The sequence below is a fragment of the Bactrocera oleae genome, chromosome 3 (assembly GCF_042242935.1).
Source record: "Bactrocera oleae isolate idBacOlea1 chromosome 3, idBacOlea1, whole genome shotgun sequence".
NCBI lineage: Eukaryota > Metazoa > Arthropoda > Insecta > Diptera > Tephritidae > Bactrocera > Bactrocera oleae.
In genome coordinates this window covers 10621670-10647795 of record NC_091537.1, presented here as the reverse complement: position 1 = coordinate 10647795, position 26126 = coordinate 10621670, and the positions used below count along the sequence as shown (strand labels likewise).

Genomic DNA, 26126 nt, shown 5'->3' with positions numbered 1-26126 from the left:
ATACGAGCTGTTGACAGTGGTTGTGAGATATACAATAGAATTCGACGGCGAAAAGCGGTGAGACTACATCGATGGTCTAATCTTAAAATCACATTGATGGAGTTACATGTAAAAAAAAGGATTAGTTAGTCGAAATATCGCGCGTTTAGTATTGTAACTTTCCTTATCTGAAAGGTATGTGGGTATGATTTTGGTATAATATTAATTTAATTTTTTATACCCTAATAATCTTAATACTCCCTGTAAAAAAAAACGTCAAACCCCTATAAAGTATATATCAGCGTGACGACCTGAGTTGATTTAGCCAAGTCCGCCTGTCTGTACAAACGCGAACTAGCCCCTTAGTTTTTGAGATATCACTCTGTACTTTTGCACACATCCTTTTCAACCCAAGCAAGTATTCATTTGTCGGAACCACCGATATCGAATCACTATAATATATAGCTGTCATACAAACTGAACTTTCAAAATCAAGTTCTTGTACGCAAAACTTTTTATATGACGAGATATTTTCACGAAATTTGGCATACATTACTGTCCAAAGCAACGCTACAACCTACGAATAAATTTTCTAGATCGAACTACCATATATTTATAAATTAAGAAGAAGAATTTGACAGCGACTTGACCAAAAGAATATGCATTTTATCCCTAACATTTTGAAACACATATGTAATTTACTTCTGTTTCAAAATCGTTACGTAACCAAAACAATCATACTTCCAGCCAAATATCGCTACTTCTTATATAGAGTCGGGAAGCGATGCTTGTGATACTATATTTCCACGAAATCATTTTAATGAAATAAAATATGTTATACTTGTATATCACCCTAAGTAAATGAATACACATACGCTGCTTTAATGCAATTTCCGCAGAAATCCATTAAGAATGCAGAAAGTATTGTTATGACATAATAAACGCGTGTTGCGTATACGCCATGTAGCCACACAGCTTGCGGCAGGGCATTTATGCATGTTTTTATTTGTCCACATGCAACTCGTTATTTTCGTAACAGAATGGCTTTTTTAAATCAAATATATTGTTGGACATACATATATATTTACATAAATATGAAGTATATTTTAATTATATCGCGCTGCATGTCGGCTAACTAACAGCCACGCCACAACGTTGATTGTGCGTGGAAAATTAATTAAATCAATGTTAGACTTTTTAAAAGGCGCAACGCGCAACTGTGCTGTTGTGGTCCAACAGTGCAAAACCGAAAAGCACAGCTGAATGTGTCCCGAGAGTAAATGCTTTGCTAAGTGCAACAGTGCTGTGGCAGCCGCCATGGTGACATATACACACATATATGCATACGTACACATTTACATACACCGCAAATATGCAAATAACGGTTAGCTGATGCTGCAGCCGTCTCTTACCTATTTATACGCACAGTTATGCAGAAATTTAGTGCTGGCTGTGTAGTTTATATTGCATGAGATCTTTTATGCATTCACTTGCTCGTTATAATTGTGACAATTTCTATGCAAAAGTTTCAACAATGATTTAATGCTGATTGTGAAATGTGGTGTGGTGGTGTTTGTGGTGGCATAAGTTCGGCATTAAGCAAAATAAAATTGAAACTAATTGTTGATAACTATGCGGGAGATGTGAATGCTGATGGCAGAGCTTGCAGCGTTTTCTGGCATTGAGATAACTGGCAACCATATTAAACTTTTTTATGCTCGTTTAATGCAGTTTTTTCGTTATATCAACGAAAAGTACGCACTTAAAAAGATGGTAGTTTTCAATACTGGAAAGTTTAAAAATAATATTTTTGCGGATAAAAAAATCCAGTACCATTATAACCATTAAAAATTTACTTTTTTAGCTTGAATACGAAAGTCGAATAAGAAGCTGTTGACGACAAATCCAATTCAATGAAAAATATAATATATATTTATTTCAGATTGTTATCTCAAAAACTGAGGAGAGTCCCTCACGTATATACAGACGGACGGATGGACAGACGGGCATTGCTGAATCGACTCAGCCGGTCACGCTGATCATTTATACAAGTATATATGTATTATATAGGTATATACTTATATATTATAGGGTCTCCAACGTTTTTTTTTTTTTGGTGTTACAAACATCGTGAAAAACTTAATATACCCTGTTCAGGCTATAACGAGCAAGTTATTTTCTTAACTTTACAAGGTTACATCCAAGTAACAGTTCAACAACTGTATTTTTTACCGTTATTGCTGTCGCTCACATAAACACATACATGACAGTAATTACCAGCTGCACTACATCACTAATTGCACCTTGTCTACAACAAACGCCAACAGTACGTTGTTGCCATGGTGAACTGTTTGCTATAAATACAAAATTTTCTGCTGTTTTACTTGTTTCCGCGTATTTCTGCGAGCATATCCCGCTAATTCCTTCTCTGTTACACATCATTTTACACGCTCACGCACGCGCAACACACCTTCATTGTACTTTTTCTGTTTCGTTGCATTTCATATCTGACCAATTAATTAACTTGCAATTTACGCGATAATTGCCGGCATTAGCTGGTGATGTTGCCAATTAAGCGGCAGTATACAACACACCAAACCAACTAGGCAGCCACATAGCCACGTTAATGTATGTATGTGTGCGAGTAATATTTTCTTTGTAGGTACATGATGTCGACCGTATAGGCGCCACATGCGCCACAAACAATAACATTTTCCCAATATAATTTTAATAAAGCTCTCAGTTGGTTGCCCGGCGCAATAAATATCGTTTTGTTGACGCATTTATAATGGCGTTCTCTACTCTTTCTTCTTACAAAAGTTTGCTTTGATCACAAAGCGAAAAATATTAAGGCATTTCTTGGTTGTGAAGCAATGTTACTCATACGTCATGTCTTACCAAATGTGAATATTAATAAAAATTTTGAAGAAAGTTAAACGCGTGTTCACTTTTAAATTTATTTAAACGTTTTTTAGTACTTGATTGTATGGGAAATGTTGACTGCAAATAAAGATAAATATAAATTATTACACATTTCATATTATTATAGTGTTTCTTACCTAATATTCCTTATTAAGAAATATTTTTTTTCGATAACACTGTATTTCTTATAACATAAAAGGGTATAAAAAGATTTTTTTTCCTTGATTTTAACAAGTCAGTTTGTATGGCAGCTATAATGGTCCGATCTTAACATAATGTTTGGAGATGACAACGTTGCCTTGGACAATAATGCATGTCAAATTTCTTGAAGATATATTATCAAATAAAAAACTTTTCCATACAATAACTTGATTTTGATGGGTCAGTTTGTATGGCAGCTATATTTTATAATCGTCCGATATCGCTTGGATGAAAAAGAAACTGCGCAAAATTTCTGATCGACATCTCAAAAACTGAAAAATCAGTTCGCATGTATCTTGACGAAAAGATACCTGTAGACAGAAATGACTGATGCTACTCAGCTCATGACGTTGATCATTTATATATATATGTATATGTATTGAAAGGTCTCCGACGTTTCTTTCTGTGTATTACAAACTATGTGGCTAACCTGTTCAGGTATAAAAATTAGCGTAATTAATTAATCCCTCAATTTGTCAATTACCTAACAAATTCCCCAAGTTCAAAGCACCACGCATTAAAAATTTCACACACATGTTTCCGCGGATCATATTGAAGCCGGCGAGCTTATCGCGACATCAAGTGAATTTAATTTCATTAGCCAATATTGCAAATATTAAAACAACTACAATTAACTTTTTACTAACTAGCATAATTATGAGCGCTAACAAGGAGCTGCAATATCCAGAGGGGTGAGGGACGGCTAATGGCTGTAATGGCACAAAATGACAGAAATTACAAATTTAATCGTGTGCAATGCAGCGACCAACTGAGCGCAAGAATAATAGCAAACAATTGCAAGCACACGCAACTAATCTACTTGTGTATGTGTGGTAAGCGACGGGAGCGGTGGATATAGCTTAAATAGCATTAAATGGCGTGAATTTCGTTTAGAACTACGTTTAATGGCGTACAGCTTTCATATACATACAAATAGACATACGCTAAACTCCGCTTATTGAGGTATGTGTGTTTGACTGTGCACGCTGTTAATTGCTGCTGTTGCGCAACATCAAAACTGCAGTCAGCGTTCGTGGCTCGAGGCATGTGCTTCATACTTTCTCTTCAGCACGGACTGAAATAATTGCAGCTGTTATAAATTTAACTGAGGTGCATTGTGGAGCGCTGAAAAGTATGCAGTAACCTCCGGTGGAGATGGTCGGAGTGGTAATAACTGTAACCAATTCGATAGTATTTTGTGGAACTGCAGCAGTCACTGGTGGCAAAAGTTATTTTGTATAGTGTTGGAAACATTTACAAACTCATTAAAAGTTTTATATATGAGAGCAAAAGCAACAAAACGCACAAACTCGCATAAACGGTTGCTTCATTGTTTTTGTATTCGCAGTAAAAACTGTGTGCAAATCACAGGGCGATGTGCAAATGATTTTCATCCTTTTTTTTGGTTTTTGTTTTGTTTTGCTGACATTTGATAGGAACAGAGAGAGAGATAGAGAGAGAGAGAGAGAAGGCTATGTGATGCGTTTGAGACTTTGCTAAATACTCGCACTTCAATTTTCCAATTTGATGTGACAACGCTGGTACTTAAGGCACGCAGCGGCACTGCAATAGTTGGCGAAAAAAAAGTTCATGCTCATTTCCGTTCACTGAACACAACTGCAACTGTAATTAGAAGTTCTTACTTTCATTTTGTTGAGCTTCAAACTGCAATAGTTGTTGATTAATAGCAACTTTAGCGTCGCTTTCATGCAAAACTACTAAATGCATGATGATGTGATATGTGTGTTTGTTTATAAGTCAGGTTTTTGTTGATTAAAAACGATACTAAAGTATATCTACAGTAAAACTTCGCATACTGGTCCCCTTTTTTCAAAAAACCTCCGTCGTATATCAATTTTGTAGTAGCTCTAGGTACCACAACGGACCGGCGTTAAAAGCTGTCCACGTGAGATGCCTGTTGGGTTCGACCATTTAACCTAACCTCATAAATTTATACGTATTACATTTATATTTCTACTTAAACAACAATTGAGATCTGCTTTGAACTTTCTGATTTTCATTTTCTGGTGATATATTACCTAAAAAAAGAATTCTAACATCAAACATCAACTATTTATGATTTACATGACAACTGAACGATAACTTAAGCAAAAGTTTTTATGGGTCCCAGCGCTTTAACCCTGTACGACACCTTGCTACTAGCTTAAGTTATTTGCTGGATCCTAACATAACGTAGTAGGCGAAGCTATTGAAAATCAAACCTAATTCAGAATTTGTAACAGAATCAAAACAAAATAATAACAGTTCTTCTTTTGTCCACTTTGAGGTTAACAGATGTGGAAATGGCCAATTTTCAAAAACCTTATTATCGATTTCCACGGAGCTCGTTAAAAATGTGCTTTAAATATGAACCAGATTAAGGAATGTAAAAAACAAAAAAAAAAAAAATTACACAATTTTTATAAGAGTTCTTCTAATTACAAATAAAAAAATATCGCCAAGAATATCGAAATGTGGTTTTTAGTCCAATAACTAAGAAAATTTGCTGGCTCTGTCTTAAGAATGACTAGCCATATTATGCCCCAAACATTGTTCGTTTATCTCATAAAAAAAGTCCAACAATGTCTAACTACAACTCCAAGAAGACTTATTGACATTGAGAGGACTTATATGACGATTACCAATCCAGTCAGAGTTTGGTAATATTTGGATTATGACCACACAAATATCGATTATGGAGTTATCAGAAAGAAAAACGTGTTCAACACACGGCACTCACTCTTTAGACTTAAAGGTTCTGTTTCTGCAAAGGTTTAAAATATTTCTGAACTTTTTTAGTGATACTAAAGTATATCGTCTCCTTTGCAAACATCAACCTCACCTACACGCGGTACGCCCTGTTAATTACGAAGGAAGCTCTGACGATCGAGTGAAGGCTTTTACGTTCTTGCCAGCCTAGATGCCATATCGATAGTCCCTTAATAGGATAGCCTTGGATGCAGAAGGCCAATCATTTACTCATTTTAAACCTCTTTATTACTGAAACCGCAAAAGCTATTTTATCCACCCTATAATAGAAATGTTTACATAGAACCAACTGAATTTAGCGCTCCCTTGCTTATTTCATTCACCTTTATTAGTGTGAAGTAAGCTTGTCATTTTAAAGTTCCACCGCAAATGCAACTTTGTAACTATTTTTGCAACAAAATAACCGATAAATGCTCTCGTCATTAATATACTTCCCACCATAAGCCTCGAATTCACCGCATTGCAATAGAAATAACCACAAAAATTCATAGTAAAGGGAGATTTCAAAGCTGATATAGTAATCACATTATTGCGCATTGCATGCAACAGTGTGGAACAAGCAAATCAAAATCGTAACCAAAACAGCATTGCGAAAACAGATTCAGATTCAGCGACAAACTGGCTGCCTGTCAAGTGCGGTTTAACGATGTGGACCGGGCAGGAGGACAGACACGCCGAGAAGGGACATGAAAAATACCACTGCCACGTACTTAGACAGCGAAGACAGAAAAGACACACAAATACGAGAAGAAACTTAGTTGTCTGTACGTGCACACACATACATGCACATGTATAGACAGACAATCTGACAGCACCATAAATAGAATTGACGCACTCTTGGCTATAACAACAACATAAAACGGCGAAATTGGCAAGGAGGACACATAAAGCCAAATGTTGACATGACCAGACGTAGTTCGAAAAAAACAACAACAAAAAAATTAGAAAAAAAGTCTGCTGACGCTGTTTTGAAAATAACCGCCGGGCTTTGAAAGAAATTCACATACATTTGTGTGTATGGCTGTCGTTGATGTGATAAAACTCAATACAAGCGGAGGCTACCGCGTTCAATTGATGACTGCCAATATACAAGTATGCAACTCTGTGTGTATGTATATGTAATTTTGAAAATGTAGATAAAGTTTTACATTCGGGCGAAATGTCAAACTATTTGTTTTTGGAAAACGTATAGTATATGAAAAGTGAAATACCGCACGAAAGGGAAAATTCAATACTGTTGTAGTATATAAATGAAAGTATTTTTTGTTACTAAAAAGTGGCGCAATAATTTGTAACAAAATCTTGATAAATGCGAAAATGAACGTTTTGACTTTAAATACAAATTTTTAACTTTAAAGAAATGCCATTTGTCATACTCTGTTTGGTAATACTTAGCCCTTGATATCACCTTTGAAATCAAGCAGATATTTGTTGGCAACTCTTATGCTTAGTTAGATATATTTTCACTAAAACCATAAATAAATTTCGTTTCACTGCTGTAACAGAGCAATTTACCGTTTCAACTTCAGCAAACTTACTCCATTGTGAGTTGATATTTTTTAAGAAAATTCTTCGGAAATATTTCAAAATTGTCTAAGTTTTGTCAAACTTAACACTTCCAAGTATTTGTTCTACTTGCTGTCATTTCCAAAGTTTTTAGTGAATACGCTTAAGATAACACACACAACGGTCGTTGACTAGCGTCGTGGCAAGGACAACAGCAGCACTCGTAAAACTATTTTTATTTTTGAATAACAACATCAAAAAGAGGCAACAAGTTTCATTACGCACAAACACACATTTCGCTGCAAGTACATGAAATATGCTATCAACAACAAAAACAACAGCTAAACTTTTAGTATGCTCATTCCACTAATCTACCAATCGCGCTTCAACCACCCTACTCATGGCAACGAGCAAATTTTATTTTCAAATTGGAAATTAGCATTCGAATTTAATTTAAAGTTTCGACAAAGTGCCAACATAACTTTTTCAGGCGTAAATTTATTTTTCATTCACTGCGCTCGAGGGCATATTATAATTTTCAGTTGGTAATTAACTTAATGGTAACGGTGTTGAGAGTGTTTATTGTATATGTATGTGCCTAAAGGTGTGAAGTAATGAGATCAAATCGAATTTCTAATACAGAAAATTTAATATTATATATATTGTGCTATTTGCCTATACAGTTGAATTTCGGCAGTTAATATATTTTTGACATTAAAAGACTTCATCGCAAACTTAAAGTTAAATCATCAAAATCTTAAATTAGTCTAAAAAGAAGTCACGTTTATCGATTAAAACAATAATTACACTTTCGACAAGTCGAGATCTCAGCCGCACAGACCATTGTAAGAGTTGAAAAAAATATGCAGAAGTCATACTGCATGGGTAGAGTAACGCTACTTTTAGAAAAATATGTTGAGATACTAAAGTTTTTATTTGAACTTGCTTAACTTCCTGACTACAAGAAAAAACGTTATTTTGCATTGCACCGAAGCCATAATACCCTTCAGAAAAACAAAAGATTCTTTACAAGAATTTGGATGTTGCATCATTGCCTTATACAATAACCCATCCCAAATTTGGTGAAGATATCTCGTCATATAAAAAAATTTTCCACACAACAACTTGATTTTTACTTTGTATGGCAGCTATATGCTATAGTAGTCTAATCTGAACAATTTCTTCGGATAACACAAGCACTTGATACGGATGGTTCAGTTTTAGATGGCTGCTATATACTATAGTGGTCCGATATCAGCGGTTCTGACAAATAAGCAGCTTCGTGATGAAAAAAGAACTGTTTAAAACTTTAAATCGATATCTCAAAAACTGAGGGACTAGTTTGCGTATATACACAAACAAACTGACAGACAGACAGACAGACGGACATAATTACATAAAATCAGCTGCTCATGCTGATGATTTATATATATTATATATAATATTTTATAGGGTCGTCGACGTTTCCTTTCGATTGTTATAAACTTCGTGGCAAACTTAGTATACCTAGTTCAGGTTATAAATATAATATTATAAAACTTTTTTTAAATCCATGAAATAACACGTTCTCCTCTCAATTTATTGCAGACACAACTCCAGTGGCTACGCCATAGCAACGGTAACTGTGAAAACTAAATCACTTGCAACACAATTAAAATTATTTAAACGCTAATATATTGTTACGGATATGGAAGTGCGGGGGAAATGTCAGTGGCAAGCTACTAAAGAACCACAACAGCAACAACAAACACAAAAACAACAGCAAAATCAGCTACAACAACTATTTGAAGTGCTGCAACAAACCCAACGGAAATGCCACCAAAACCAAAACGAAAGAACAAACCACCTACGATTACAGCGAATACAACAAAAACAATACACAAATGAAAAACATACAGTAATTACACCGCAGCAGCTGAAAACGGTGCAAAAGCCAAAACAAAATGTTGAACGACAGCAGCAGCGAAGTGCGTTACAGCAACATCCTAAATTATTACCCATAAATCATCATCGATGGCCGATGCCACCATTGTTGGCGAACGTAGCCACATCGCCACCAACGCCACAAAGTTCAAGCACATCACCAAATCCTAATGTGGTAAACGAATTTGTGCGCTTCACAGCAGCTGCCATTTCCCGAAGCCTGGCGGACGTGACAGCGACATTAGCGGTCGCGGCAGTGACGAAAGCGAAAGCACTCGCTGCAGTTGCAGGTTGTTGTAGAAAACAATTTCCAATACTTTGGTTGTTGGCCTTACTCAGTGCCGCACAATTCACACCAACAGCAACAACAAACGTAGCGGCAAGCAGAGCTGCGGCAAGTAGCGGCGTGTTCAGCCCAACGCCAAAGCTACTGCAACATGGGATGTTGAGCACCGCCGCAACTGTCACCGCTGCCGCTTTTCTGAGCCAAGCATCCGCTGTACAAGCGGCCATTTTGAGTGCCAGCGCAACAACATTTCAGCCGAGACTAACGCGTTACAAATTTCCCACAGAGGCAGACGAGGGTGTGGGGACGGATGGCTACGCGGATGCGGATGCTGATGCATTGGTGCAGGTACAGGTAAAACGCATTAACCTGTTGGATAATGATGATGAGACGGCGGCAATGGCAGAAGTAGCAGCACCACCTCCACAACCCGAGGAACTTGAACAGGAGGAGCTGACGTCCGAGCAGGAAGAACTATACGATGAGGACCAACAGCTGTCACAGCAGGTTGCCGCTAGAAAATTGAATAGCAATGAAAAGCAGTTGCTTATGTTCTATCGACGTGTGCAACATGCGGCTGAGAGGCAGCAACAACAGCTTGACCGCGAATACTCCACATCACAGCGCCATTATCAAAGCGCGGGCGTAGAAGAACAACCAACATCCTTTCTCGTTGAGTCAAAGTTGCATTTAGCCGACATAAGGCCAACAGTTGACAATGTGGTTCCGATGCCCAGCGACGATGTGTTGGCTATGCAGTTATTGCACAAACATGTCACCAAACGCAGTGCAACCACTAAGCTTGCATCAACGACGGTAACGCCAACCGCCTACATTGCAGGTGCTACCGCCGCTAACATCAGTAGCGTAGCGACTAAAAACGTCACCGCAGCAGCGGACAATACCGAAGAGAAGTGTGAACCTAAAGTGTTGGAGGAGGTGCCACCCGAACCGGTAAGTGCGGTTTCATTTTTTTTTTTTACTTTTTATAATTTTATGGTAACCATGAATTGCCGAGGTATAGGTAAAAAACTTCGATTGTTTTAGCCCAGAGAATTTCTAAATTTTTACACATTCGCGGAAATACATTTTATAGAACTATATTTCGGAATTTTTTAATGTTATATAAGGTCTAGTAAAACTAAATCCGTTTTGTTCGATAATTTGTTGCTGGTCGATTTTCAATCGCTTCTCTTGAGGTGACCTTTTCACCAGCAATATTATGCGACATAGTCAGGGACAGGTAGTAATCAGGTCTTGCCATGCAAGGGCCGGACTATAAGGTGGATACACAAGAAACTCATAACTAAGGTCCCGTAGATTCTGGCGAGTTACTATCGTTATGTTTGGCCAGGCGTTGTTCTGATGAAACACACCTCCTTTCCTGTTGGACAAAACTTTCCGCTTCTGCTTCTGGGCGATTGTTTCCTGTCTAATTGCTGACAGTATTGGTCCGAATTAAGAGTTCGGCCGTAGGGGTGCAGCTCGTAGTAGATGATTATCTGCCAATCCCAAGCAAAACCTTACTGACCCCCAATTCCGGCTTGGTCACCGTTTGCGCGACACTGCGATCCTACCACAACTGTTTTCGCTTGCCGTTGTCGTATGTGATCCACTTTTCATCACCATGAACTTTCCGCTTCTCAAATGTTACGCTGCAGCAGCGATTTTCACGTGAAAATTCGATCTCTGTGGGTTTTTGCGTTAACTCGGTCATCAATCGAGCTACTCTTTTGCATCCAGCCTTATGTAAATGGTTCCAAACGACTTTTGTACAGTGCTAAGCTCCTGGGCAATCGAAACTGACAAACGGACTCGATGATTTCCGTTATTTTATCGATATTTTCAACAATTGGCTTGCCGGAACGTGGTTCTCACATCAAAATTATCGAACGGAACGAAATCGACGAAATCCAAATTGCGCAAGATTAGCTGTTACACTATCAGCACCATAAATACTATTCACATTTACAGTCGCCTGGCTTGCGCTTTCACTTTACGGACAAAAATTTTAAGATATGGCGTAATTTCTTTTTCTGGTGTCCACCTTTGACGCGTGTTGAAACAATACTGAGTCGGGCAATTACAAAACTGTCTGAGGTAGTAATAGTAGTAGTAGTATTAGTAGTAGTATTAGTAATAGTAGTGGTATTAGTAATAATAGTAGTAGTACCACCAAATCTTATCTTTCTAATGCCATATAACGTAACTCTATCGCATTTATAGCGATTGAGATTACTAAAGACATCTACTGGGAAAATAATGGATAATTATAAATATATATAACCCTATATCAACCACCAGATATCCCGATATACATATATGTATATATACAAAACTACAATATTGTACTCATGTACAACATGTTGCGAAAGTAGAAAATTGTTTTGTGCCATGAATTTCAATGACGCACAAGTTGAAGCATTCAAAACCACAACTATGCCAAATATTACGACAAAGAACTGTGGTATGTAGTGAAGTAAGTAACTAAGCTGGAGTGTGGTCTAACATTATTGCCTGGAAAATATATTACGTATGCACATTACAATCAACACTGATTAGATAAGCAATTATGCCTCCACCCTCCACAGCATCTTTGCTCCATTGTAACATAAATGCAAATTTGCAAACTTGCACTGCATAGAAACTCCGTAAATACACATACGAATTACATACGCTTATCTGGAACAAGTTAAGTGATTTTGGTGCTTAACTTCGACTGCGTATGAAGCAGAGAAGTGAAGCGCAGAGATTTGTTGCATTAAACAATTTTCGGTTGGCTATTTTCGTAGCACACACACAGCACATACATACATACTTTATAATACATATATTTGTCTTATAGCTTTTGTGCATATATCCATATATGCATATGTACATATATGTTAGTATGTAAATGTGTATGTACTTGCCTAGAAGCACCTGTCTGCCGCTACGCAAATATATATATTTTCGTACTTTCTTATCTCCTGCTATGTATCTGCCTGTAAACACTTCACTCTTTGCTTCAGATATTTTCATAAAATGCTTCCGTTAGCTTCCGTTATAGTGCATATATCCTCTTTTTACCTTAATTTCAAACATTTTGCAACACTAGCATATATATAAACTCATATTTGCATACATAGGTATGTGTGTATGTTTGCAGATGCTTTGGTTATTACATCGCAGCTTTCTATCTAGATACACTTTAATATTATGCCCCATGGGTACTTGTAAAATTTCATTTCGTTTGTATGGCAATGAGCAGGAAATGTTGACATTTTCCCATCGATGTGGCACTATTTCTACTTGTATTGGTTTTTGTTGCTGCTGCTATGTACTACAAGTATAGCTAAGGTCTATATTTACTTCCATATGCAGCTACATGTGCAATATAAATACTTAAACTGGGGCGAACGCATATGAACTCTTACGCTAGAACTCAAACATGCACAGATTTACTTAACTAAAGCAATAACAAAAACATTTTGTATTTTCGCACATGTCTTTTATTTCTGCATTTCATGAGTGTTCCTACAAGATAATGCTTGGTTGGTTAAGAATTTCTGCATTTTTTAAGTGCTAAAAACTGTTGCTCTCTAAATTGCGATATTTCCTTTGAAGTGTTACAAATTGCTTTGAGTTTTAAAAAAGTAATGAAATGCTTTGACAAGCTTATTTTTCTAATCATAACCAAATATCAGTATGCTATACTAGGGTTTTAGATACTAAAGGTAATGAAGGAAGTTAGGCTGCAGATGTAGTTGGGTGAAAGAGTTCGAAGGAGCTTAAAAATTTCAAGTTACAGAATTTTTTTTATAGACCTAGCGGCGCTACTTCACGTCTACTTAGTGCTAGATAAATAACCACAAAACTTGGTATGTACTAAGGAGCACTAAAAACTTTAAATCAAGCCATATCCCTATTTTGATTAGTTAAGTCAGTCAGACAATTATACTATGTTTCGGCCGACACTTAATCACGAGATTTAGGCTGTTGAGTAGATTATTGAGATAAAACATAAAATATTAAATGACACTGGTTAGTTTCGTCAGCGTAAAGATTTAAAGCTAATCTACTCGAAAGCACCCTGTGCGACTTTGATTTGCCGCCATCTGTTTGTCAGTAGGGATATATATCACAGCTGATTTAGACATTACAAACTGTCAAAGTGAACAAAGTTGATATCTCATATATATATTTGTTATTGGCTAAGTATTACGTAGTTTACACTTTTCATATTGATGATTCATTATCTTTAGACCATAAATTAACGGTTTTTATTAGAACTTAAAGTATATGCGCGAAATAGACTCTCAGTTTTGAGATATCGCTCTGAAATTTCGCAAACACCATTTCACCTCACAAGCTGCTGATTTGTCGGAACCATCGATATCGGAGCACTATGGTATAATGCTGTAACACAAATTGATGGATCAAAATCAAGCCCTTATATATAAAACGCTTTTATTTGACAAGATAACTTTACGAAATTTGTCATAGATAATTATCCAAGATAGCGCTACAATCTCTGCACAAATTTTTCAGATCGGACCACTATATCGTATAGCTGCCATACAACCGGAGCTATCAAAATCAAGTCCTTCTATAAAAAGCTTTTTAATGTAACAAGATATCTTTATGAAATTTGGCCTTAATTATAGTCCAAGGCAATGCTAGAATCTCCGATTATATTTTCCTGATCGGACCACTAGCGCATATAGCTGCCATACATACTGACCTATCAAAATCAAGATCAAGGCCCTTTAAGACGCTTTTATGCTACTTTTTGAATTTATATATTACTTTTTATAAAATGAAAAATTTACCTCCGATATCTTTTTATTAATTCTCATAAAGCAGTATTAACGCAAAAGAACAGGTTCTGATCTAGCCCTTATACAACTTAATTTACATCACACGTTCCACGTACATACTAATGTAAATATATGCTCTAATAAATACGTACATATGTTATAGGTAATATGTATGGCTGTTTATAATTTCAAGTTGCAACATATGTTGCAGCCACACTCATTCTCTGCGCTCCAGCAACAAAAACTAACCATTTGATGATTGCAACGCTTAGCCATGCGTAAATATTAGTTTTTTGCCAGGCAACGTGAGGTACGAAAATCCACTAAATGCTTGCACTCACACATATGTGCATGCGCGTGTTTGGATGAGTGTGTGTTTTGCCACCGTTGACATTGGCAGATGTTTCGATTGCACTTGCGTGTAATAGGCAGCGATGTTGTTGATTTTGTTGTTGTATATGCCTCAAGCGCCGATATATCTGACACAGTTGCAACGATGCGCAAAATTTGTTTGCAACAAGCACACGTGCGTAAGGCTTTGCTAATGCACACATACAATACATATGTACATAAGTCAGCCGAGTGTTGGCGCTAACAACCTTGTGCACACGTTTGCTATTTGTTTAAGTATAGTGTGCGCTATGTACTTACATATGTACTTATGTATATGTATAGTATGTGTGTATATATGTATGTATGTATGTATGGATATGGTGATGTACGCACGAATACTCACTGGGGTACTCGTGTTCCCGTCAAAGCTGCCAAAAAGGTAATTAAAAGATGTTAATGAAACCGCGAAGTCGCAAATGAACGAAAGCATTACATAAGCACACACTTCTGTTCTCTTATAGCTGTGTAAAGTAATATACTCTCTTGTGCTCAAATACGTAATGAGCTCACTTCCGACAGTGCTTCAATCGAGAAGCTTGAGAGAGAAACTCAAATGCATCAAGTACCAGTAACAGTTGAAGTATATTGATGGCTTCGGCATTATACGACTAAAAAAAACATGACTTTATTTAAGCTAAATGAATAAAAAGCGATAAATCTACTGGTATATGCCCTTTAGAACATATGTCCTCTTTGAAACTAAGGTTATAAGCTAAATTTGTAAATTAAATACTTCAAACTTTTGCTATAGGCGGGTGATTTTAAAAAATCACCATATTATCTTTCAAATGAAAACCCTATCGTTTATTTTTGACCTCTCTTTACATTTCCATGTATTTCGTAATATAATACTTTTAGTTTTTTCCACATTTTTCCAGCAGTTGGCAACCCTATTTCGAAATACATATGTCTAGATTTAAGATTTTCGAACCAACTTTGTTTCTTTGTTTTTCAAAGTAACACTTTTTTATACTCAAAAAATAATTTTAGGCCTAACCTCTGCAATTGAAGTTCTAAGACAAGACGTAGCCTTTGTTGAGGGTCACAGTCCATGAAATGTGAATTTTTTTATTCTCAACTCAAAAACAGTTTTCAGTGTCCGTCTGGCGATAATTAAGGCACTTGGCATAAATTTTAGTAATTTAGAAAGCGAAAAGTTGGGTAAATTAGATAATTTTAATGGGATTCTATTCAATTCAAATTTTGTTTAAAGCAGAATGCCTCCCTGACACGCTGAAGTATGCGTTGTGGTTGGTTAGTGGAAAAGGGAGGCGCAGGCCTTATCCTCCACACATGGTCTGCATTCCGTCGAATACATTTTACAATTTTCGGAAGGTGGGATCTAAAAGGTAGGTGCTCTGTGATGACCCCTATAATATTACTAAGTTCCCTTTTGCCTAGAAGTAGAAGCTTTTAGGTCTGTCCACCATCGACACTACCCCAAAATGACTTTGTGGTATGCCCTGGGTTGCTAGTGTTCCAAGACTTGAGATGTTTCTCTAGGGTAGCTTAGGGAAATTGTGTTCCTCACTGCAAACGAGCGGGTCAAATCGTCTGGCTTTTCGTTTTCTTCTAGAGAGAGCTGCTGAGAACCTAGTTATTGCCTGAATGCTTAAGCGCTACGGATAGCCCCAATTGCCCCTTGGCTGTCCTCTCGAAGGCTTAAGAACTTGCCGTTATGCCAACAATTTCGGTCTGAAAGACTGAATTGTAGTTTTGTAAAATAAAACCAAAAATCGTATAAATTATATATATACATATGTGTATATGTGTATCATATTATATATCAGTGACATTATTTAGTATGATTTACACATATATTTTTATGTAATAAGCTCTAAGCGCCCAAAATATTATGAATTTTCTGCCATTATTATATAATTTATATTTTTGACAATTTTTCCCAAATTTACCACATTCTCTAATTACATGTTTGTTGCTAACAAATCCCTTTGCAGCTGTCAATTCTCTGCACAAATAATACGCATCAATGTTATGTACACACATATATTACATGTATATGTAAAATATATATGATTATATATTTGAACAGCTCACTGTGCTCACAAATAACTCCCCAAAGTGGCGGTTGTGTCCACAAATGAGCACCACTTGCCACACCGAACACCCTCCAACGCAGTGAGCTCTGTAAATTTGCCTCGAAAGTGCATTCTATTCACTTGAGTTCATTTAAATAAATGTGATTAATGCTTGAATATCCATTTACTTGTAGAAGGTACTTTAAGCGCTTCTTCTCGACAGTATTTAAATAGTTAATTGGAGAGCGTCTTAAGGATGGCACTAAGCGCAGTAAGTTGACGCGAGGGAAAGCATAAACGGTGAAAGATGAATTGATTTTTATGAGAAGAAATAAAGTAAAAAGGCGTTACAAAATGAATAGTGACTATTTAAGACTTAGTAGTGTCAGCTTAAAAGAAGATCGTAAACATAAAGATTGAGTAATTCATCAAGTAAATGAAATGTCAAATAAAATTTAATGTTAATTTAATGGTTTGCTTTTCTTTCTATACTATTTTCTACAATATTTTAAGCGTTGTTCTGATATAGTACTATACTGCGAAAAGTTAGATTTGTATCTGGGTTGTGAATCCTGCATAAGTTTAGGCTGTTCACATCTTACATTTTTCGCTTTTATGTCGAGACCTTTAGCTTTTATGCTTGCCATAAACCAACTCCTGTACCATATTTGTTTGTAGTTATGTGCATATTGTATATATCACTTTTGGTTTTTATGTGAATCTTATTTCATTATCCAGTGTTTTCATGAAAGCTTCGAAGAATTTTATGATTTTCATCAAAATAGCTCTTGCATTTTGTTGCTTTATGTATTATCTTTTTGGATTTTATACAAACTCCTAGTCCACATAGTTTCGCAAAAATTTCATTAATTAAATTTGGTAAACAAGCAAAAAGCATAAGAATACATATGATAGAAATAAGGAGAAATCGCTGGGAAAAGAAAAACAATCTTTCAAGCATTTCGCTGGAAATAAGTTGAGTTAAACATACATATACACAGTTCTACTATATTATTTTTAGAAGCATATCCATGGCAGTGATACTGAATAGCTTAGCAAGCGCTAAAAATAATAAGCGATAATGAGTATAGAAAATGGAAGTGCGAGAAGCAAAGTAATTACTGAGAACTGTCATCGGGATATAATTATATGTACTCGAATTAGTGAAATGGTTTAGCTAGCTTAGTAAACAAAACTTAAAAATTAGAAATTTTTTTAATTTTTGCATTTATTTTAAAATGTTTGATTTAATTAGGATTGCCACGCAGTCATATTTTATATAAGCAACGTTCAAGGGGGATTAAGGAAACTACAAAAATTACCTGAAATGCATTCCTGTAAACTAGAATACCGGCTTTACTTAAGCTTAAGCTTTACTTAACCCTTATGTTAGTAACCGGGTACCCACCGCGGTGTATTTGTGTGAATAGCTTAAAAAAAATTCAATATTAATTTTAAGTTCTCAAATCGTCGTTTTTTAACTTAAAAGAAAGCAATTTGTCAGTTTATTTTTTTTAACTTCCCGCTAAGAAAATGGAAAATTTTCTAAAAATTGGGAAGATATTGGTTTCACCCCATTTTGCAAAAATCGAGTTCTCAACAGATCTCGACGTTCTGAGGGTCGAGGAAGCTTCCCCGAACATTTCTACGATGATGTCCGTATGTCTGTATGTGTGTGTGTTTGGATGTATGTGACCCTCTTATAACTATTAAACTGCTCAACCGATTTGAATAAACTAAACGGCATTCCAAAGGGTTTCATTGCACTTGAATTTCGTGTAAGTTTGGACCCAATCGGACCAGTAGATTTCGAGAAATCTCAAAAATAAAAATTTTGAAAAATCGTGTTTTTCGAATTTTTTCCAAACGACTTGACCGATCGACACCAAAAACTGATCAGTTCTAAACCTTGAAGAAACACATCGTTTGCCGCAAACCGGGTCGAAATCGGTTGATTTACTTGCTAGATATCGAAAACGAAAAATTTCGAAGAGCTCAAAAGCAGTGAAAAAATCGAAATTTGAAAGTTAGCGTATGAAATTAGAGGGAAGTTGCAGGGATGGCCCTTGAGGCCAACCGTTTTCCACATTTTTTATTCTACGTTGTAATTTTTGTTTCTTTAAATTGCCACTGGCTATTAATATTTGAACCCATATATATACCCACGGTTTCAACCCTCCTAGCAATCTGAAACCAAAAAACAAATTATTAATCTAGAATAATGTCGCAATGTCTGGAACTACGGAAAAGTTGGAAAAAAAATCTCATGAAATTTAAACTGTCTCAAAAAAACATTTGTTTACCTTTTTTATTCGACTGTTTCGAACTTTTTCAAAATAGTAAAAATTGAAAATAATTGGAACTTCGAAAAATCCTTTTAGAGAGATATTTTTGAATATCTGAACTGCCAAAACATGAAACATTAGATTTTTTAAAATTTTAAGGCTAGAATACCCCTTAATAAGGAAAAACAATTTTTGTTTTTTTATTCGATAATAATCTGTGCCGAATTTCGTGAAGATAAAATTTTAAGATTGTCAAATAAAAAGTTTTCCATACAAGATCTTGATTCTGATCGATCAGTTTGTATGGCAGCTATATGCTATAGGGGTCCGATAACGGTATATTTATCGATTCCAACAAAGGAGCAGCTTCTTGGGGCGAAAAGAGCGCGTGCGAAATTTCAGTTCGATTACTCAAAACTGATGCTAATCCCTCGCGTATATACAGTCGGACGGATGGTGAATAGACGGGCATAGCTAAATCGAGTCAGCTCGCCACGCTGATCATTTATTTATACACTTTATAGAGTCTCCAAGGTTTCCTTCTGTTCAGCGTATAAAAACCTAAAATGTTACCTGTGTTATTGAGTATCTTCAGCGTAATTATGAAACTTGTGCTTTTGCCACTCGCTAACAACTAATCTCAAATCTCCATTGGCTTGTTTAAAAATAGCTTGAGTGAAAAAACTACACTATGTATGCGTCAAAGAATCTATTCCAAATTCCTAAGAGCTTTTTATAGAGCGCTTCCTATTGTCATTTGTCGAATTAATTACTTTTTCATGCAACAATGAGTACTGCAACAACAACTTCAACTGCAACTCAACATCGAATTTCTGCATTGTTTGAAGCTATGGCTTTTTGTCATTTTTGTATTATGCGCTTCAAAAACAAAACCATGCTGTATACAGATGCACAAAAGTGGCCACAAATGAATTTTTGTTCACATAACTGCACCGTCTCTCATACCGCTACGTATCCATAGAGTACACTTGTTGGGCCATTGAAAGATAGTAAAAGGATTTATTATGCACAACAGTACGTATAACTAGTAAAATAAATAAATAGCAGAAGCACAACGGCCAGTTTGGGGGGTAAAGAGGAAAAGTGAGCGACAAAAAATGCATAAAACAAAAACAAGTTCTACCGTAAAAGTCGCTACGTACTTATGAGAGTAGGTAACGACACTGGCCACAATGCCCAAACAAAACTGATTACATAAAAAGCCACTCAACATTTGTCGCAGCTGTAAAAACAACAACAACGACAAAAATAAATAACAGTATGACGAAGAATAATGGACTGAGCGCTTGAAAACCAACATAAACACTCGCACATACCATACATACATATGTACATGCACAGAGGTGCATAGGTAGAACAACGGTAAGAGCCGTTGAGCCATTTGATGACACCCTTGACACTTGTTTACCATTTTTCATGGATTTTTCTCATTCTGTACTATTTTTTGCGTATTCGTCTTTTCCTACAAACTGCACACTACCACCTGCAATTATCACCTATGTATATGTACATATGCATGTATATAGTTACTTTTAGTATGCATTTTGTTTTTTATTTCTCCAAACTCCTGGAGAGCGAAACGTCTTTCAATTTGATCAACATATCAAAGCCATGTTTTTAACTTATGTTCTGTCCTTTCCTTCAAGCACACGACACACTTTAATATTTTTTCTTGTTCGAGCTTGTTTTATTTTACTTCTCTCGACTATTCATTACTACCATCACATCATGCACTACTCTAAAGTCTTTACTTTTAAATTAAGTTCTCTCTATATACTGTTGCTTTTTCCTTGTATTTTATACAAGTTCTCACTCATTAGTCGAAGTAGTTTCTGCATATCTGAGAAGGTGCATACATATGTATGTGGAAAAATTCAATGATTGTAAGCAAAATTCTAAATTTTGGTCAACTTAGTTAAAAAGAGGGAACTAGTACTAGTAATATCGTAGATACATGTTCTTTTTATACGACAGTTTTTATACCCTGAACAGGGTATATTAATTTTGCCACGAAGTTTGTAACACCCAGAAGGAAACGTCGGAGACCATATAAAGTATATATATAAATGATCACCGTGACGAGCTGAGTTGATTTAGCCATGTCCGTCTGTCTGTCCGTCCGTCTGTATATACGCGAACTAGTCCCTCAGTTTTTGAGATATCGATCTGAAATTTTGCACCTGTACTTTTCTCACAAAGAAGCTGCTCATTTGTCGGAACCGCCGATATCGGATCACTATAGCATATAGCTGCCATACAAACTGAACAATCGGAATCAAGTGCTTGTATGGAAAACTCTTTCATTTGACGAGGTATCTTCACGAAATTTGGCACGGATTATTAGTTAAGGCAACATTGTAATCTCCGAAGAAATTATTTAGATCGGATGACTATAGCATATAGCTGCCATACAAACTGAACAATCGGAATGAAGTGCTTGTATGGAAAACTCTTTAATTTGACGAGGTATCTTCACGAAATTTGGCATGTATTATTATTTAAAGCATTAATCTAATCTTCGAAGAAATTGTATGAATCGGATGACTATAGCATATAGCTGCCATATTAACTGAACGATCCGAGTAAAGTGCTTGCATGGAACATTTTTTTATTTGACGAGATATCTTCACGAAATTAGGCACGAGTTATTGCTTAAGGCAACAAATTATTCTCCACAGAAATTGGTCAGATCAGATCACTATATCATATAGCTGTCATACAAATTGAACGTTCGGAATCAAGTTCTTGTAATGGGCCTTTGTTTTTGTGAAGGGTATTATAGCTTCGGCGCAACCGAAGTTAACGTTTTTTCTTGTTTTTAAGACAATTAACTCTTTTTTGTAACTCAGGTTCTATCAATATTATCTGCTTCTCTCTCAACATACTAATTTCAATATATACGAGTACTGTAATATTTCCGGTTTAAAATATCAGTCCAATAAAAATTTTTTCCATGAATAATTTATATTAATCTGAGCGTACAACCTGGCTAATATTTTGGATTTTGCTCCTAGCAAGCCCAAACCCAGAATAGATCGCCTACAACTATATGCAAATTTTATATCAGAGAGAATATCTATCTAACCTAAATTAAATTTTCACAAAAAAGTGGCTTGTTCGAAAATGTTTTTAAAGCCTAAACATTTTCAGCCACTCAAATCGTAAATATGCTATCCATAAGGGTGAGCGAGTAGTGGTCGTGCGGTTTTAACCTAACAAAGCCAGCAATAAAGTGATCAGGCTCACAGCATATGTTTAAAAACATTCAAAATCTTAAATACAACCACAACTGTACATGCAGATTGACTAAATTAAAGCTTTTAAAACGCAAAAGCTTTACATTAGAAATATGGTTATTTACATAAAATACTATTTCGGTCTATGCATAAGTAAGTGGGAGCATTGCTTTTAACTAGAAATGGTAACTGTGTACGTAGATTTCTTATGTAAAACAAATAGGGAGTTTAGTCATACGCATGCATTAAATAAAACAGCACTTAGATATATGCCAACATCTTTACACAAATATTTGTTTGTGTCGTGAGCATTGATATATTCGAAACAAGCGCTCACTCAATTCCTAATTTCTAAATTAATATTTACGCACAATCTAAGAGCTTAAAATTTGAATATATACAAGTATACTAATGCGGCTTGTTGCTCCAAAGAGAAAGTATAATTGAACGTGTTTAATAAAAAGCTCTAGAACTCATAAGAGATATGAAAATTATTATCTTATCCGTCTGTCGAAATGTCGGTAATAGCTAAAAATTTTTATTTCTGTAGCTTGAGGTGTGAGTGTATATCCGTTGTTTTCTCCTTATATCTCATTGAAAAGCTGAGAAAAAATCGTTAACAATAGACCGACTAGTTATTTTTATAATGAAATACTTTTTTTCGTAATCGCAAATGTTTAAAGATACTTTTTTCGAGCGTTGAAATTTTGAAAATTCATAACTATATAATTTTTCATATTGAATCGAAATAAAAAATATGTGTAATATTTTGCCTACAATATATAGAGATCTTTTGAAAATATTTTTCAATTTCCGTCATTCATTTAATGAGGAGTACCTAAAAGGTAATGATTAGAAAACCAAATATTTCTTCCAACAAATAAATTTTAGGACAATTTCAAAGTTAAATTAATATACTAATGATGTAATTTATACATAAAGTTGATTAAATATACTAGCGATAAATATATGCGAACATTTATGTGTAACTATATTCCTCATTACACATGAGAAGGTTATTTGATTGGTTTCACTTCCATTTAACTAATATATTTTTAATAAAGTACTTGATGCACAAACACACACAATTTGCATAGAGAACACACAACGCTTTTCATAGAATTTTTTCTAGACCACATCATTTTTATGAATTTATTAAAGCTTCCAGAGTATAGGGTTGATTGATTTGCATACAAATGAAGGCAAGGATAAGTCTTTGCATGCATATGTTCTTATGTTGGTCTCGACCCATGTCGAAGTCATGATTAATAAATAAACTCTTTAAAATCTCTTTATATGCTATTTTGTTTATTCTATAAGCTGTCACCACTATTTGGGTTTTGTCATATTTATTATACATACTCAAACTCTTTTATTTGTAGACTTACAGTTTTTGTTATACTAAAAAAGTAAATGAATTTATTGTTTATGCAAAATAGCACCTATGACAGGGGACATATGTTTATTACTAGAGTTGAGTAAGTCAACTTCATATACATGCATACACATATGTTAAGACATAAAAACTCAAGATTTAACTCTAAATATTTCGCTTGCTTCCATGTAACAACTTAACTGATTTTCGCCTTTCTGCTAGCTGAGTGCAGTGAAAATGAGCGCAATTAATCTCAGTCTTAGCCTGATATCAAATATTGTACGAGTATTAGGGGGAAAAATCTTTTGGAGTCAACTCTTGCAGACATCCCGTTATATTTTCGTCTTTATATTCATAGATTTTACGAGAGTATTTTATATTTGGTTCCAACTTAACTAAAGCCTTTCAAGTTGTTGTCTAACTGACACTTTCGATACGAATGGCGCTTATAGGCATAAAATGGTTTATATTGTAGGTAAATGACAGTTAGATAAGGTGAAGTGGAATGCGCAGTGCTTGTTAGTCGCCACTATAAATTTCATAATGTTCATATATGCCCTATAGAAAAAAATCACAGAGCGCAAAGTGTGATTTAATGAAGTTGACCTGGTTAGTAGACATCTTCGCGAGACCTTTAACTCACTTCACCCATGAGTTGAAATCTTCATTAAGACTTATGACATGTAGTATTCTATAAACGTATGATTGCCGACAGGGGTACATGCAGGTCTCTAAATATATTACTGCTGTCTAAAATGGTCAAAAGTAACCAAAAGCTGTAGTAAATACAAGTGTTCAATGTACTTGGAACCACCATCTAATAACTAGTAAAAACAAACACCATACTTTCAAAATATTTGTTCATCCACCCACTAACGCAAATATTGCTTACAAGGTACACATTAAGTATAAGCATAAATATCGAAAGTTTTTCCATATCCATATATGCATATTCCCATTCAATTACAACACCTTGCACACTTAGTTGCTTTACGTGTTAACTCCCATAAATTAATGTTGCCATCAAGCGTTCAATCAGTCAAAACGGACAAAGTGTTTTGTTTACATGCAAGGGTATTCACAATGACATAGCAAAGTACTTATTAATATACTACAGATACATAATATATGTGTGCAGGTATATATATTTATCTTATCACTTGAAAAATGACGATATGAAAATGAAGATGTACGACAAACACACACAATTTCGCAGAGTTTTACAAAGTTGTAATATGTAGTGGAAATTGTTCATAGCCAGCAGAGATACTAACTATTTTTTTAACAACTTACTTTGTAACTAGTCAAAATATGTTATTGCGATTTTATTATCGCTGTTTGGTCGGAAGTCAACTATTCTCATATTAGTTTAAATTATATAAAAATTTGCTTCTATTATGAACCAAATTCACTAGTTTGGGTTGAAAATTCCATTTTAATAAGCTCTGTAGATGTGGCGACATCCTGTAATTTCGAACTAAAAACATACTATAATCCAATTTCATGCTAAACTGAATTTCTTCTCATACAATAGTAAATTCTTGAAATCAAAAAACAAAAAAAAAACTCATTACAAATCGTTTAATAATTGGTTAAAATTTGGTATTTTTATACCCTGAACAGGATATATTAAGTTTACCACGAAGTATGTAACACTCAGAATTCGAGACCCTATAATATATATAATATATTGTATACTCGTACATCTAAATGATCAGCGTTAGGAGCTGAGTTGAACCAACTAGTCCCTAAGTTTTTGAAATATCGCTCAGAAATTTTACACATGTCCTTTTCTCCGCAAAAAATTGCTAATTTGTCGGAAGGATATCAGACTATTATAGCATATGGCTGCCATACAAACCGAATGATCAAAATCAGGTCCTTGTAAGGACTTTTTCTACTTGTGAAGGTTACTCTAGCTTCGGTGCAACCGAATTTAAGCTTTTTCTGGTTTGAACTAGTTATTATTCGCTCAGGTATTTTTAGCTTGAACTAGTATTTCCTCTGAGTGGTGAGTTTCACCACAAGCAGCTCTTTGTGTACGTGTTAAAATATTAAAAAAAAGTATAGTTACTTGTTTACTTACTTGGAACTTATATTTATTTATAAGTGCATAAGTTCGTCATTGGTATTCCCTAGTAACATCGATATGATGTCATCAAATAATGACCACATGTTATATATATGTACATATGTATTTTTGTGTGTTTTACTTAGTTCGCTCGTGATATTTAATACATTCTTAATAATTCCATTGTAATATGTGCGTAAATAAAATTACTTTGCTGATTAATTACTTTACCGTCATTCTCACTAATAGATATATATTTATCAAATGTCGCTTTTACTTGCATTTATATCTTCCGTATCTATTTCGATAATTTTGATATAT

General features: G+C 35.2%; 1 protein-coding gene across 5 annotated transcripts in view; it reads left to right on the top strand.

Annotated features, from left to right (window-relative positions):
• smog (G-protein coupled receptor 158 smog) overlaps nt 1-26126 on the top strand; it is a 100994-nt gene that overhangs the window by 59936 nt on the left and 14932 nt on the right. For all 5 annotated transcript variants that reach the window (XM_036370272.2, XM_036370275.2, XM_036370271.2 and 2 more), the window contains exon 3: nt 8965-10540. In XM_036370272.2, coding sequence (XP_036226165.2) covers nt 9065-10540 — 1476 coding nt within the window. In that variant the 5' untranslated portion in view covers nt 8965-9064. The remainder of the gene's footprint in view (nt 1-8964; nt 10541-26126) is intronic.